Source organism: Megalobrama amblycephala, linkage group LG9 (assembly GCF_018812025.1).
Source record: "Megalobrama amblycephala isolate DHTTF-2021 linkage group LG9, ASM1881202v1, whole genome shotgun sequence".
Lineage (NCBI taxonomy): Eukaryota > Metazoa > Chordata > Actinopteri > Cypriniformes > Xenocyprididae > Megalobrama > Megalobrama amblycephala.
The window spans coordinates 16,777,121-16,792,387 of record NC_063052.1 but is presented as its reverse complement, the minus strand read 5'-3'; the positions used below and the strand labels follow the sequence as shown (position 1 = coordinate 16,792,387).

General features: G+C 37.2%; 1 protein-coding gene across 5 annotated transcripts in view; it reads left to right on the top strand.

Moving 5' to 3' along the window:
• The window catches only part of septin7a (septin 7a), a 59,831-nt gene that overhangs the window by 30,900 nt on the left and 13,664 nt on the right, over positions 1 to 15,267 (top strand). For all 5 annotated transcript variants that reach the window (XM_048201879.1, XM_048201881.1, XM_048201880.1 and 2 more), the window contains exons 5-8: positions 9,824 to 9,924; positions 10,067 to 10,201; positions 11,899 to 12,016; positions 15,115 to 15,207. In XM_048201879.1, coding sequence (XP_048057836.1) covers positions 9,824 to 9,924; positions 10,067 to 10,201; positions 11,899 to 12,016; positions 15,115 to 15,207 — 447 coding nt within the window. The remainder of the gene's footprint in view (positions 1 to 9,823; positions 9,925 to 10,066; positions 10,202 to 11,898; positions 12,017 to 15,114; positions 15,208 to 15,267) is intronic.

Below are 15,267 nucleotides of genomic sequence, written 5' to 3'. Positions count from 1 at the left end.
TTAAGAACATGAATCTAACCTAAATTCCTAACAACATTGTTTATTACTACAATAAACGTGTAGCTTAACAATACAGTGCTTGTTTACTAGGGATGTTTGCAAAAGTAAAATTTGAACAAACTTTTCTAATAGTTCAGACAATTTTAATTTAGACTACGAGGCAGTTACAAGGTGTGCAGTTATTTAAAAGGTCCTTACAGACTACAACAGCAAAAGAACCAAAAACCCACAAAGACTTTAACTGAACAAATAATTCTAGCAACTATTTTCATGATTTTCCAAAAAAATCCCCTTTATTATCTATGGGAAAGCATGCTTTCTCCCGCTCTCACTCTCAAATGCACACACATACAGTACAGACACACGGAAAAATGCTCACAGAAACTTGTTGTGTGCTGTTAGTCCTACACACAAGAGCATTTTAAGGACAAAAACCTGTCAAATGTCTCAATAAAACGTCTAAACATTGTCCACTTCGCTGGGCATTATTTTTTGAATAATTCAGCAGTTCGTCGTCAATTATTCCTTAAAAATTTCACAGTTCTGGTTCAACAACAGATTTGCCTGTTCACATGTGTTATAACCTGCAAGTGTGTTGTCTTTGTTAACATGCTTCGGATAAATTTTTTTTTTCCATTATATCATTTGCCACATCTATGAAACTGCATATATAAATGAAAAGGTGTGTTTACAAAGACTTTTAATCTCGGCAATCAATCACATGCTGGTTTGTTGAGTCACATGCTCACACAAAGTCTCATGTAAGTCAAATCGAAAACAAACCTTCTGTGTTTATGTAATCTGTATGAAAAGAGAGCCATGTCAGAAGTCCGTGATTCAGCTCATTATCTGCTAATGCGGCCACGCCCACAGAGCCAGCGGTATTCAGACGCAAATTCAGAGGCAATACATGCATTCATCGTCTCAATCGTGTATTTATTGTCTTGAAAAGTGTTTATCTGGATGTAAAAGTCATGGTTAGGGAGCTCTAGAAGACATGCAGTTAGTTCTATAGATGAATTTTAGATGAGTTTTTGTTTCTTTAGCGCCCTCCGGCTGCAGTATGAATTGGAAACTCCATTCATGGAATAGCCTCTTCTTCTTTTAGATGAATTTGTGGACTAAAAATGCACAGAGAGCGCCCTCCGACTTCAAGGATGAATTGAAAACACCAGCGCTCATAGTAATGACAATGAATATTAAATAAATATAACTCTCCTGTATAGAAAATTGACATAAGCATATGAGAATCCAATATTTCTCCAAATGCTTTTAAACTAAAAGCCTATATTCAGACTCTTTGCATCACAGAAATACATTATATTTTAAAGTATAATATAAAACCATTACTTTATATTGTAATAATATTTTTCTGTATGTTTCATATATCATGATGAGCTTGAGACATCACAGAAGGTTTTTTTCACAGCCTACCTGACTGAAATGCCTCATTAATATGCAAGTCATTTCAGCTCATTACTATCCAATTCTTTTGTCTTCTCAGGTGAGAATGGCCCATTTTTCAGTGGTGATTCACGCCTCCACGCATACTGTGTTTCTTGGCAAAAAGTGTCTTACAAAAACTAAATCAATATATTGTTTTATATGAAGGAGTAGGCAGCATAATTTTTACATAATTTTGAAGCAAAAACTCTAGTTTACAACCTCCAATACCCTAAAGTATTGTAAACACAGATTTACTATACTTTTTTTGGCCTTATTTCAGTGACTTAAGTTTTTTGTTTTTTCAGTAACCACGCATAAACATTATTCCTTCAAAAACACAAACATGTACATACATGTTCCTCACATATTATTGTAGCCGAGTTTGTGCTGAATACAGTGTAATGACACTTTTGTCATTTATATGTTTATGAACAACTGAAAAAAGCACAAATGTCAGGGCATGTCAAAACTTCTCCAGGCCCCAAATCAGCCTCAGACTCCAGAGGGTTAAAGTAAAATGTTGCTGAAGTATTATTTCTAGCATTTCTGTTTGGAAATATTAGGAACATTGTGATTTCCAGGCCTTTAAAAGTCATGAAAATGAGTTAACCTTTTTTTTCTTTTTTTTTTTTTTCTGTAATGGTTCATCAACTGGTACAATCTATATACAATTGTCAAGATTTTTTTATCTAGTAATCTAAACAACAGGAAAAGTTGTTGGAAAATCATGGAAATTCTTTGGTCAGAGGGTGCGAGTTTTTAAAGTATGTTTTTACATAACTCACTTCACAGCGAGAAAGTCCAGCTGCTTTCTTGAGTTACTAAGACGAGTGTTGTTTCAGACTGCAAGGTCTAAAGACAGGCAGCTCTCAGAGGTGTGATAAAAATCAAACACAGGAAGTATTATAAGGAAGTACCATTGACTGTGCTAGTCTTGCGGTTTCTTGGCAAAGGCAGGTTATGACATGGCAAGGTGAATATCGAGCCCATGTAGTTATTTATGTTCTTTTTCCTTTTCCAAACATTGTCACGGTCATGTGAATAAACGGTTGAAGTCTTCACCAATAGATGTTAAAACGACAGCTCATTTTTGAATAGACGTCAAAGCGCCATAGTTTCTCTGTCAGAGTCTTCCTTAGTGTCAAACCCAGCCAAATGTTTTTTCAGTTGTTGCCTGCAGCATGTGGCTTCGCTCATCTATTTGCAGAGGAATCGGAGGGCTGCAGAGGAAACAGTCTTTCTGGTTTCTCAGCATAGCTGGATAACAGCGGTGCTATATCATCTACATGTCACTGCACGTTAATTTTTACTCTTCCATATTTTCAGGACCCATATCACTCCATGACTTCTACTTAAATTCATCAGAATATGTTATCAAAATGTGATGTCTGCAGACTGAGCATAGGAATGTGTGCAATCCCTTTTAAAGGGAGTGGAAGGGATGCTAGAATACAGCCAATTGTTTTTCCAAAACACAACTGGACCCGCCTGTCTGAAATTCTCATTGGTCAACAAATACCAAACTGCATTGCAGCAAAAGTTTTGGTTACTGTTTTATTTGTCCTCTGCATCCTTGCAATGCCTTGAAATCAATGGATTTGCTTGTTCTCTGACTGAGCATAATGCTAGTAGGCACCCTTTTAGCTGTTCACACATACCCCCTTTCCACCAGCATGAACCTGGTGCTAGTTCAGAGCTAGTGCTAGTGCCAGTTCGGAGTTGGTTCAACTGACGAGCCTTCTAAGAACCGGTTTGCCTTTTCATGGGCTAGAGAGCAGCACAGAGCCAGGTGTTACGTCACTGTATACATATTTCACAGCAAAGCTACAAATACACCAGGCTCGTTTGAGATGCATCGGCTTCTCGCATGGCTATCGGCGCATGACATCAAAGCTCCGCGCGAACGATCCGAAAGCACAAGGAGTCGTATGCTCCATAAATGCTCCCGCGGATCCGCGGCACCCGCCGAATCGGTCCACGCTGCTCCAATGCATCTTGAACAAGCCTTTTATCAACAATCGTGGATGTTTCACTACTATTGATGCTCATGGCTTTGCGAACTTACATCAGCATCCAAACACGGCTCGCCATAATTTGTATATAGACGGAGATTACAATAGAGCTGCTATTAGCTCGATTAGCTGCTATTTCAAAAATGGCGGTCACAAGTTTCTTGTGGGTCACGGTAACCCCGCCCACCAGCCCCTGACGCAAGCGGTTCTTACTTCTAGCCCAGCAATGTTTTGGTGCTACTTACGAACCACTTTTCCTGGTTCGGAGCTGGTGCTTTTGTGTGTCGAAAGACAAAGAACTGATTTGAAACTAGGCTCTGGCTCCGAACCAGCACTCAAACTGCCTTGGTGGAAAAGGGGTAACATACCCCTTTTCCATTGATGTGGTTCCAGTGCGGGTTCCCAGCCTTTGTCCATTCTCGAACCATTGCATGCGTTTCTACTGCAGAAAATGGGGTTCTGGGCCAGAAAAATTGGTTAAACTCTGGTCCTAAAAACTTGCTGGTCTTGGCGCCGGGGACTGGGTGCGGAGAAATGCTATCACTGTTTACAGCAGTCTTGAGCAATGTAATAACGTTCCACTATGAATGAATCACCTGTTTTGTTTCATTGTCAATATATCTCCAAAAAGCACAGATGATAGTAAAAACACTTCCACTAAAAAACAGAAGTGTCCCACTGCCTGCACAAACACTGTGATGCACACTGTTTGATTTTAGACAGTTTAAGCCCTGGGTAAACATACACAAGAATTTGAAGCACGTGCAGTTTTGAGCAATCTCTCGCCACGAGTTACAACCTATGTAAATATATTTGTATTCTTTAATGATGGATTTGTACAAATGAGGGTACTTTCTAACCTCTTCACACAATCTGTTGTCAATGTAGGCCTCCATTGTCACTGTACCTTGCATGTGTTCCGGTCTATTTTGTTTATGCAGGTTTTCTTTGTCTATCTTGTGACTCGACGCCCCCAGGACACAGTTGCCACCTTGTGGATCAAAGAATTACTGCAAAAAGAATTATATATGCATGTGCGACCTGTGCGTACAAAGTATACGCGGTTACAAAAATCTGACGGTGCATGTACAGTACGCTCGTACTCTTCTGATGACAAAATTTGCATCACGCGCACTGTATGCTGACTCTCAGGTATGCGTAAAAAGTTAAATATACTTTGGACTTTAGTCAGGTAAACAACATGTAGCAACGTTATGCCACTGTTCGTTCCTCATGTCTGTGGAAATATGCGACCACTTTGCGACAGGCAAACTGACTAAAAACACTTCGCCTGACTAAAAACAGGCTCTGGCTTAGAGAACGCGAACTATTTTGGTAGAAAAGATCTAACAGAATGCGTTTTTGCATTGTTGTGGAGTTGCAAAAAGTAAAAATTAAAAAAAAGTTGGACAACTTTTAACTGTACCACTTTTAAATGTGATGCCTCAAAAGATGCAAGCACAACGACAAAACATGCATCTAGCCATGTTTACATAGAACAATGTTTGTGTACAATTTTTAAAAAGACCTTTTTCCATTCGACAGCTTGCATCTTACAGTCTTGACTGTCATATTGTGAGCACTTTACTTCAACCAAAATACCTCATTTGTTGAAATGAGTCAGTGTGGCACAATTTGTCGAAAGGAATTAGACCATTCTCAGGGAAGTGAACACTTTTTGAAATGTGTACCCACTAGCTTCTGCTTTGATGTTTATTTCAGTGCCCAGGGGTATTAGCCCTGCATAGGGCGCAATCTTTAATCACTTCACTTACATATCTCAATGCTATGCTAGAATCAGTGCTTTGAGCATCATTAGCTTTGTGAAATTCAATGATTAGTTTTTACTTCTCACTTGCTAACTGTTAAGAAAACTTGTAAACACTGGACTGATATAAGTCTGTGCATTAGTCAGATTGTCGGTCTTTACATACAGAATTGTGCAAACATAATTTACTGCTGTATGTATGATGGAGATCATATTATGAAGACTTTCTCAGGCTATTAGCTACTTTTTATTGTGGTTTATATTGCTTTTTTTTATTTCTGAGAGACAAACGGATGTGATGAAATGAGTAGCATGCATCTGATGGAAATCAATGTGGTTTGCTGTACAGACGGAGGAAGTTAGAGAAGACTTTATGGGTTTGTTACTGGGGCAAGGTGTCTCGTTTGGACCGTTTTACAAGCAGGTGGTGAGCAAGGTGTCTTGCTATGTGATAGATCACACTTAAAGTGCTGTCTGTCTTTGCACTTGCCATTTATAAGCTCCAGCGTTTGACGTGCCAACCTGAACTTCACCCCAAATGTTCTGCGGTACACCTCTGTGGGTGCCGTTTTAGTGCCATGTCAGCACACAAAATAATTCCTTGAGACTCGATGGAACTGTTTATTGTCTTTAAAAAAGTTCATGTCCAGCCAAACAAATCTGTACTTTTAAATGGTTATGCTAGTGGTGGACCTATATGAATTTTTCAATTCAATGACATTGTCCATCCGTATCTCATTCATCGAACTGAACTATTTATACACATGCAACATTTATTTAAGAACGTGACTTAAATGTTCTTGTTAGATTTTATAGATAAGCAGGTCTCTGCACTTTTATCAGCATTAAAGGTCAGAGGTCAGCTGTATGATAAGTATTGCATATGATGTATGTTGGCGAGTGCTCACAGTGAGACTTGAGTGGAATGTTCACCAGAACAGTGTAGTATGATGAATCTGAGGTCACCTGCTGACCACAGACAGTAAAGCGCACAGGAATCCGCCACACACCCAGCAGCAGGTGTGCGGCAGCAGGCATCGTCACGCTCGCCTGGAAAAAAAGTTTGCATTCCAGAACCGATGACCTCCTGATATAGCGATTTCTTCTACATTCCTACCCTTAAAATCATTTATGCATGGTTTTTTCTTTCCCTGGTTCTGTGGAGTTGGTAATTTACCGAATGACAGATCTGTGGTGGTTGCATGTACGCCTTAGCGCATCGTCTTGCTCATGTTTCCAAAATATCCCCTTGGCCTCTCAGCTAGTGCTAATGGTTTAGAAAACAACACCTCGACTGAGAAGAAAGAAATGTAGCCAATGTGCTCTCATATTGCGTGTTTTTTCCATTGGTAGGCTACTGCGGTGCCTGAGGGAGAGACTGTGTTTAGCAAGAGGATATTCACCCAAAAATCAAACTGTCCTCATTTACTTGCCTTCATATTTGCCCTCATAATGCCTTTCTTCCGTGGGGAAAAAAAAAAAAAAATGTTTGAAGAATGCTCACGTTACCCTTTTCCATTCTTATTCTTTAAAATAAGCCATTGAGTGCTTTGTGAGGATTTACGTGGAATCGGATTTCACCTGAATTATAGGTTTTTTTGATGGCCGATGTCGAGCAGTGTGGCTGATATAAAGCCAGTATACATGTCACAATATTTAATTTGATAGTAAATAACACAACAATTGCTCTAATTAATTTTATATTTCTTTACCTGATACTTGTTAAAATAATTGGCAATAGATTATTTTAAAATGAATAAATTTTTTTAATATAATTTAAAAAATCTGTAAAATAAACATTTTTACTTCACACAGTCTTCAAAGCTTTACGAATCTTTTGTTTCGAATCAATGGTTCGGAGCACTGCCAAAGTCATGTGAACTATTGAACGAAACCTTGTTTACTGAAATCATGTGACTTTGACAGTTTGAGATCGTTTGTTTGATATGCGCTCCGAACCACTGATTCAAAACAAAAGATTTGTAAATCTTCGAAGCTTCATGAAGCAGTGTTTTGAAATTGCCCTTCACTATTATATTGTTGAATAAAGTCGTTATACTGTCTTTTTGGCACACAAAAAGTATTCTTGTCACTTCATTCATAACATTAAGGTTGAACCACTGTAGTCGCATGAACTGTTTTAAATATATTTTTAGTACCTTTCTGGGCGTTTGAAAGTGTAAATTAACTTGCCGTTAGGGCTGCAACGATTAATCGCGATTAATCGTTTGCAAAATAAAAGTCTTTGTTTACATAATATATATATGTGCTCTGTGTATAATAATTATGTATATATAAATACACACACATTCATGTATATATTTAAGAAAAATTTTATATTTATATATAAAATATTTATGTTTATATGTAATATAAAATATATATATATATATATATATATATATATATATATATATATATATATATTTATAATACATGCATATATTTCTAAACTTTATACCTGTATGTGTGTGTATTTATATATACATAATTATTATACACAGAACACACACATATATATTACGTAAACACAGACTTTTATTTTGCAAACGATTAATCGCAATTAATCGTTGCAGCCCTACTTGCCGTCAATGCAGGCCTCACTGTCATCGGATTTTATCAAAAATATTTTTGATTTGTGTTCCGAAGATCAACGAAGATCTTACGGGTGTAGAACGACATGAGGGAGAGTAATTAATGACAGAAGTTTCATTTTTGGGTGAACTAACCCTTTTAAAACACAACATGAAGGACACAAGTCATCAGTTTGAGCTTGCATGCTGTCTAAAAACAGCCCTAGTTCAGGATGAGTGTAGATCCTCCATCCCAGCTGTTTGGAAGACGACAATGGCCAAGTTTCTTATTTTGGGGTTGTGCTTCATGAAATGAATGTCCTGCACTGGGCTTAGTGGTGTCCGTCCGAGCTGTGGGCTGTTTAGGAGGAAATCATAAAATGCAGCCCTGAACAACCCAAACCCAGAAGCCACAATCTCAGACCACAGCTGCTTTATGGTGCACATGGAAAGGTGTGGGCTTGAGCTTGTTTTAGCTGAGGTTACACACATGTGGGCTGAATCTGTTGAGCTCGGACTGTTTCAAAATATGTTTAATGGGCTTAGAAGCTCCTGTTTTTGATAGAAGAGTTTTCAACTTTATTTGAGTTATCATTCCTGTCCATAGAGCAAGTTTCATGGCAGGGTTTAATAACTTTGGGTTAGGCTTAATGCCAATCGGCTGTTCCACACTCATGTCAGAAGCAGAAAATTCCCTTTTTTGCTGCTCTCCTGAATGGATGTTTTGAGCCCTGCAGGCCCTGATATTGACTTCATGATTGAATGGAAATCTGAGCGTATGTGCTCATCACGAGTTCTGGCCATCATGCTGTTTGCATATCTGTTCTCTGAAAACAGCTCATTCATGTAGATCTAATGAGGGTTTTTTGCCGTTTCTTATTTTGTGTCTTACAGTATATCAGTGGTCAATTCTTGGAGGGCCACAGCTCTGAACAGTTTTGCCCCAACCCTAATCAAGCACACCTGATCCAGCTAATCAAGGTCTTCAGGATTACTAGAAACTTCCAAGCAGGTTGGAGCTGGTTGGAGCTAAACTGTGCAAAGCTGTGGCCCTCCAGGAATTGAGATTGAGACCACTGCAGTATATCGTTCAGATACTGTGCTCAGTTTAGGACTTTTGTATTAGCATCATGATTGTAAGCTAAAGGTCTGTTTACATCAAGCCTGAATTTTTGTCTATTTTCATATCTAGTACAAAAACCCAGTCAACCAGTAAGATGTTAGCTTTCAGATCATGTGTCCAAAACTTGTTCAAGGAAGGCATTGACCTGAACATGTTGGTTTTTGAGAAGATCAAGGCTACAAACAATTGGAGTTGAATAAGAGATAAGACAGTATGACAAGCAATTGTTGACTATATTTAAATGAAAATAATATATAAGTGAAATCAGTATTATGAGATGAGATGTATTTTTTTGCATTTAAGTGTGTGAATGCAAATTTTTCCAGAGAATCCTAAAAATTAGCATAAGAATTAGCATGTATTTTGGTCACATTGGGTTTGGTGTGAACAGGGCCTAAAGCCGGGCACACATTTAACGACTAGCTAAAACATTCTAAGACTGTGCTCAACACACAGCGATTGTTTCCTGCGACTGAAGCAGATATAAATACTTACACATGGAATTTGAACACCGACTGTAATCGCAGACTGAACGCAACTGGCTCTGACTGGACGCGTTTGAGTGCGATCAGTCATAAGTATGAATTTACATTAATAATCGGCCTTACAATCGTTAAGTGTGTATGTGCGCAGCTTAAGTTTTATCAGTCCAGATTGTTCATTCTAGAATGCCAGGTGGTTGTTGTTGGTTTTTTTTTTTTGGTTTTTTTTTTCAATTTGTTTTAATTATTAATTTTGTTATTATTAATGCATTTTTTTTATTATTATAGCCCTGAATTAATTTAGAAACCAACATTTATGATTTTGTGCTTTATGCGTTTTGCTAGTAGTGATTTAATTTATTGTTGCTTTGTAGTCATTTGAATGGTGTTGTTGTGTTTTTTTTTTTTTTTTTTTTCAGGTGGAGCAATCCAAGGTGCTGATTAAAGAAGGTGGAGTTCAACTGCTGCTCACCATCGTGGACACGCCAGGCTTTGGAGATGCCGTTGATAACAGTAACTGGTAAGTGTGATTTAGTGTATTTTCTGCATTTCACATGTTAAAAGCTGAGAGTCTCCTCATATTGGCGTTAATAAATGAGGGATGGCTAATTTGTTTATATTACATTTCCTTTATAACTCAATGTCGATTATGTGTTCTGTAGCTGGCAGCCTGTCACCGACCACATTGACAGCAAATTTGAGGATTACCTCAATGCGGAGTCACGCGTCAATAGACGCCAGATGCCCGACAGTCGAGTGCACTGCTGTCTGTACTTCATCGCTCCCTCTGGTCATGGGTAGGCACTCCATTTCAAGCCTTAGACACACACAAATTCTGTATATTCGGCTTGTGGGTTTGTTGTTGTTTTGCAGTAGAGGCTTTTAGAGGTGAACTCTAAAGTAATGCCAAGTACATGAGGATATATTGCACTGTCAGCGTTTTCAGACTGAGGGCCATATTTACTAAACGGGAAAAATTAGCGTGAGAACGCAATTCCAAAAAAGCGCAGATAGGAGTGGAAAGTTCTGCACGTGATCTACTGACGCACAGATGCAGCCAGATCATTTCCATAATGACCAATGCAATCTACTAGGAGCAGCACAAATTAGCGTCTGGTTTAAGACATGCTTTTTTAAGAAGTAAATGATGGCGAAAATACCAGTAAATTGACTAATTGCAAACCTTAGTAAATCACCTTGCATGATTCATTTAGGGATTGGGAAACTCCTACAAATGCATATGCAATAAGGTCAGCTGCAAAAATAACCCTGTCCACGCCCTTTCAGTGTCTTTATTAAATCCTGACAGTCATTTTTTCACTCCAAAACAGGGTTTGCGCTGGTGCAAGCTTTTAGTAAATCTGGGCCTAAGTTGATCAGATGACTTATTGTATTGTTGTTACAACAAGTTAAATCTCGTAATCATCCAGTGGTTAAAAAAAAAAAAAAAAAAAACATAACCTGGCCTAAAACAGAGATTCTTTCTGTGGCTTAAAGTCATGCTCTGACTGTTTTTGTCTGCTCATCTAGGAAGTCAGAAAGCACAAGTATATTTAGCTGTGTTTGTCAGGCAGGTTGCTGTCGCCCATACTTGAGGCTTTGAATTTGAAGTCTCTAACCCTGTTTTATGTGTCGGATGATGAGACATGTTGTTGTTTTTGTTTGTTTGTTTTTTTTCAGTTGATTTATTTGGTGGTTTGCCTGGTGTTTTGTTTGATGTATTCTTTTTTTGTTTTTGGTTTAATTGTTTGGTGTTGTTTTTTGGGGGGGGGGGATTGATTGGTGTTGTTTAGTTTTGTTTGGTTTGAAAGACCTCTTTTGGGCCATACACAACCACAAGAAAAGTGCTAAAAACTACTCTGAACACTCTAGAAACCATTTGACCTTAGATATCAGTCAGTACACCTTAGCAAACCCATAGCAATGTCTTGGCATCCAGTCAGAACTCCCCAGTACCTCAGTTGTTACTTTTGCATGTAAATGCACCAGTTACATTTTCAGAAAATGTAAATGTCACACACAAGCGTTTCTCATAAAATAAAATGCCAAAAATCACTAATCCTTCCTTTCAAATTCTTCCCCCAGTTCCTCAGAATGCCAATCTGGTAAAATGTCCCAGTCTCCTTTTGAAACATATATTTTAATCTTAATTTAATCAAGAGACCAAATGGAAAAACAAAAAAACACCTTTCACCTGCTGATGGGAATCCAGTATGTGCATGTGTGTTATATAATGGCTAAAGCTGTGAAAGTTACACTGGCCTGAGTGGACAAGCACAAATGAATTTCCTGCCATTTATTTATTGCTCTTTTTGCAGCACATGTGGTTTTACTACGAGCCGAGCTATAAGTTCAGCCAAACTGTCAAACAGCAGTGTGAATGTGATACCTCACTACTACACTACAGAGGAGACTTTTGCTGCTGTTTTTGGACTCATGCTCAGTGTTTAGTTTGAAACATTAAACCCTCACATTCTCTCTCTCTGTCTGTCAGACTGAAACCACTGGATATTGAGTTCATGAAACGGTTACATGAAAAAGTGAACATCATCCCGCTCATCGCGAAAGCAGACACACTGACTCCAGAGGAGTGCCAACAGTTCAAGAAGCAGGTGAGAGTGTGCTAATGCCAAACACTGTACCTGTAGATTTTATGGTTTTTCTTTCCCCCAAAGTACACTTATAACTAGGCTTCTTGCCCCAAAAACATCATAATTCATTTTCCACCCACTTTATGACTCTTAGACATAAGCTGGTTGTAAACAGACCAGCCGCAATACTGAGTCCTGAATAGGTGCTGGTATCAGCGCTGCACAGTTATTCTAAATGCATCTATCTATATTAAACAATAAATGAAATGGAATTTAATTTCAGCAGGCTCAGAACAGTTTGCTTTAATTATGCTGTGCAGGTCACTAAATAACATAGAGTACTCCAGGTTCACTTTTTTACATTCACATAATTCCAAACATTTCTAACCACTACAAGTTATTTTACAAATGTGACGTCGAAACATAATACAAAAATGTTGTCAACTATAAACAGAACCACAAGTCTTTCCTTCAGTTATCCTCCAAATCTCAAGGGTTTATTGGGAACACCTAAGAAATCTGTGTCAAAGTGAGACATTACTGCAGAAGTATATTACTGTTGTATGATAAAATTCTAATCATCAGTATAATTCATTGGAATATTACAAAAATATTCAGACTGGCACCAACAATGTAAAAAAATGAATACTTGTGTTCCAAAATAATAATAAAAAACTTTTCATAGTTCCTAGAACTATTGGCTCCGATTTTGCCATGTTCGCACCGCAGGAACTAGGAACGATTTTAGTTCTAGGAACTCCTTTTGGGGGAACTACTTCAGAGTAGGATCTATAGCACTATAGAAACGTGAGTTATAGTGTCCTGCGCTATATAGTGACGTGAGTTATGTTGATTGGTCAAACACATTTCAAACACCGGCACCTGGCATTTTTAAAAAGTCGTGCAACCATATTTATTTCACGAATATTGAAAACAGCGATAACGGCATTTTCCTGTTGTCTGCAGGGTTGTGTTCTTTTTTCCACCTTGATGATATGTAGTACTTAAAGTTGAGATTTCGTCTCTTAGCCCCACTTTTTGCTCTTTCAGTCACATAAATTATGCATTTACATTCCATCTCAGTTATCACGAAACCCACGACACACAACAAACACAGCTCCGATCACGGCATCCTCCATTTTTTAGCGTTTGTAAATGCCGCGCTTAAAGATGCCGCTGTAGGCCGCTTCAGAGTTCCTATTCCCGGTGTGCATGCAACCAGGAACATGGCCCAGGGGAGAAATTTGTTCTCAGGGATCTATCCTAGTGGCTAGTTCCTATAACTGAGTTCCTAGAGCTATTTTGTGCGAAAGCCCCTTATGAATTTCACCCAAAACAATGGGTCTCATTCACCAATCATGCTTACGCACAAATTTGTGCGTGAAATCTGTGTACAAACTTTTTCACGAACAAATCATTATTCCGCAATAACTTTTGTACTAAAATTTATTCTACATTTACAACAACAAAAAAAGTAGGAACAACTGAAACCACTTGTACGCAAAACTCGCATACCCTGGGTGGCCTTAAATATAAATGCGTTAAGATCAAATTTTTTACTTATTTCATCTTAAATATAATTGCACTCATACATCTTACACAAACAAACATATATTCCTCAAAATGAATAAAAACAGTGAAATGCAGTCTCAGGATATTGCACAAATCTGCCATAATTAAATATATTAAATTAAACAAAAATACTTTATGTATTTAATCTCACTTTATTAACCAATGTCTTTGCTGCTGACCTTTGATGATCCAATTCAACTATACTAATAAGCAAAACTTTAAATAAACATCACATTTGTGATCAGCCTGAAGCTTATAGTATTTGTTTCACTTTTGGTGTGAAAGGGTCTTTACATTTGCCAAAAATAGAACTGTTTTGGTGTTTTTAAAAAACAAACAAACGAGCCCAGCCAGGGTGAGAAGAAGTAACGCAAAAGCAATGTAACGCATTATTTTCCATAAAAAGTAACTTTCCCCAACACTGTGTGTGTGTGTGTGTGTGTGTGTGTGTGTGTGTGTGTGTGTGTGTGTGTGTGTGTGTGTGTGTGTGTGTGTGTGTATATATATATATATATATATATATATATATATATATATATATATATGTATATATATATATGTATGTGTGTGTATATATATATATATATGTATGTGTGTGTATATATATATATATATATATATATATATATATATATATATATATATATATATATATACACACACACATATACACATATACATACATATATATATATGTGTGTGTGTATATATATATATATATATATATATATATATATATATACACACACACACATATACATACATATATATATATATATATATATATATATATGTGTGTGTGTATATAAATATATATATATATATATATATATATATATATATATATATATATATATATATATATATATATATATATATATACACACACACACACACACTTTTATATTTATATATAAATATAAAAACATGACAAATGAGGTTTAGAACAAATTCATGTGCCTACGCATGTGTTGTGAATTAGGTGGAAATTTGGCTTAATAGCCTTTGTGTCAGCTATTGCATCTGTGAAAGCTTAAATGCTTTTTAGTTAGGCAGCTCTTCACTTTTTGGAAAAGAGAACATGTGTACCTATTACATTGAAATGTATTTATTTAATAAAAGCGAAAGAAATTGTTGTTTTCATTAAATAATCCTTTTTGTATTTGCATGAACAAACATTCAGCCTCCTCTATTCAGTTTGATATTGACTGACCTCACTGAACAGCTCTACATAGAGATACAGGAATTATGTCAGATCACAGCATCATGAAAGACCAGTGTTTCAAATGGTTTAACAGTTTAACATCTGCAAAACATCTGAAGTGACTGGTGTGCATGTCACAGCGGCTGCAGTGAGAAAACATCATAACACGAGCGATAAATCTTTCCGCACATGGTTTTTGCTGACTCCTTTGAGAGTAAATGCAATCTCAGACCAGTGACACTGTGAACCTTCAGAGGCTGCTGGGAGATACCAAGTCTTTTTACTTGTCAGCACCAATTTTATTCTTTATTTTTCATTCCTTTTTGTTTCCTCTTGTTTGCAGATAATGAGAGAGATCCAGGAGCATAAGATCAAAATCTATGAGTTCCCAGAGACTGATGATGAGGAAGAGAGCAAGCTAGTGAAGAAGATTAAGGTTTGTGTGTTCACAAATGTTAATGAATGATTCTTTCTGTACTGACACTGAAATGGCTAA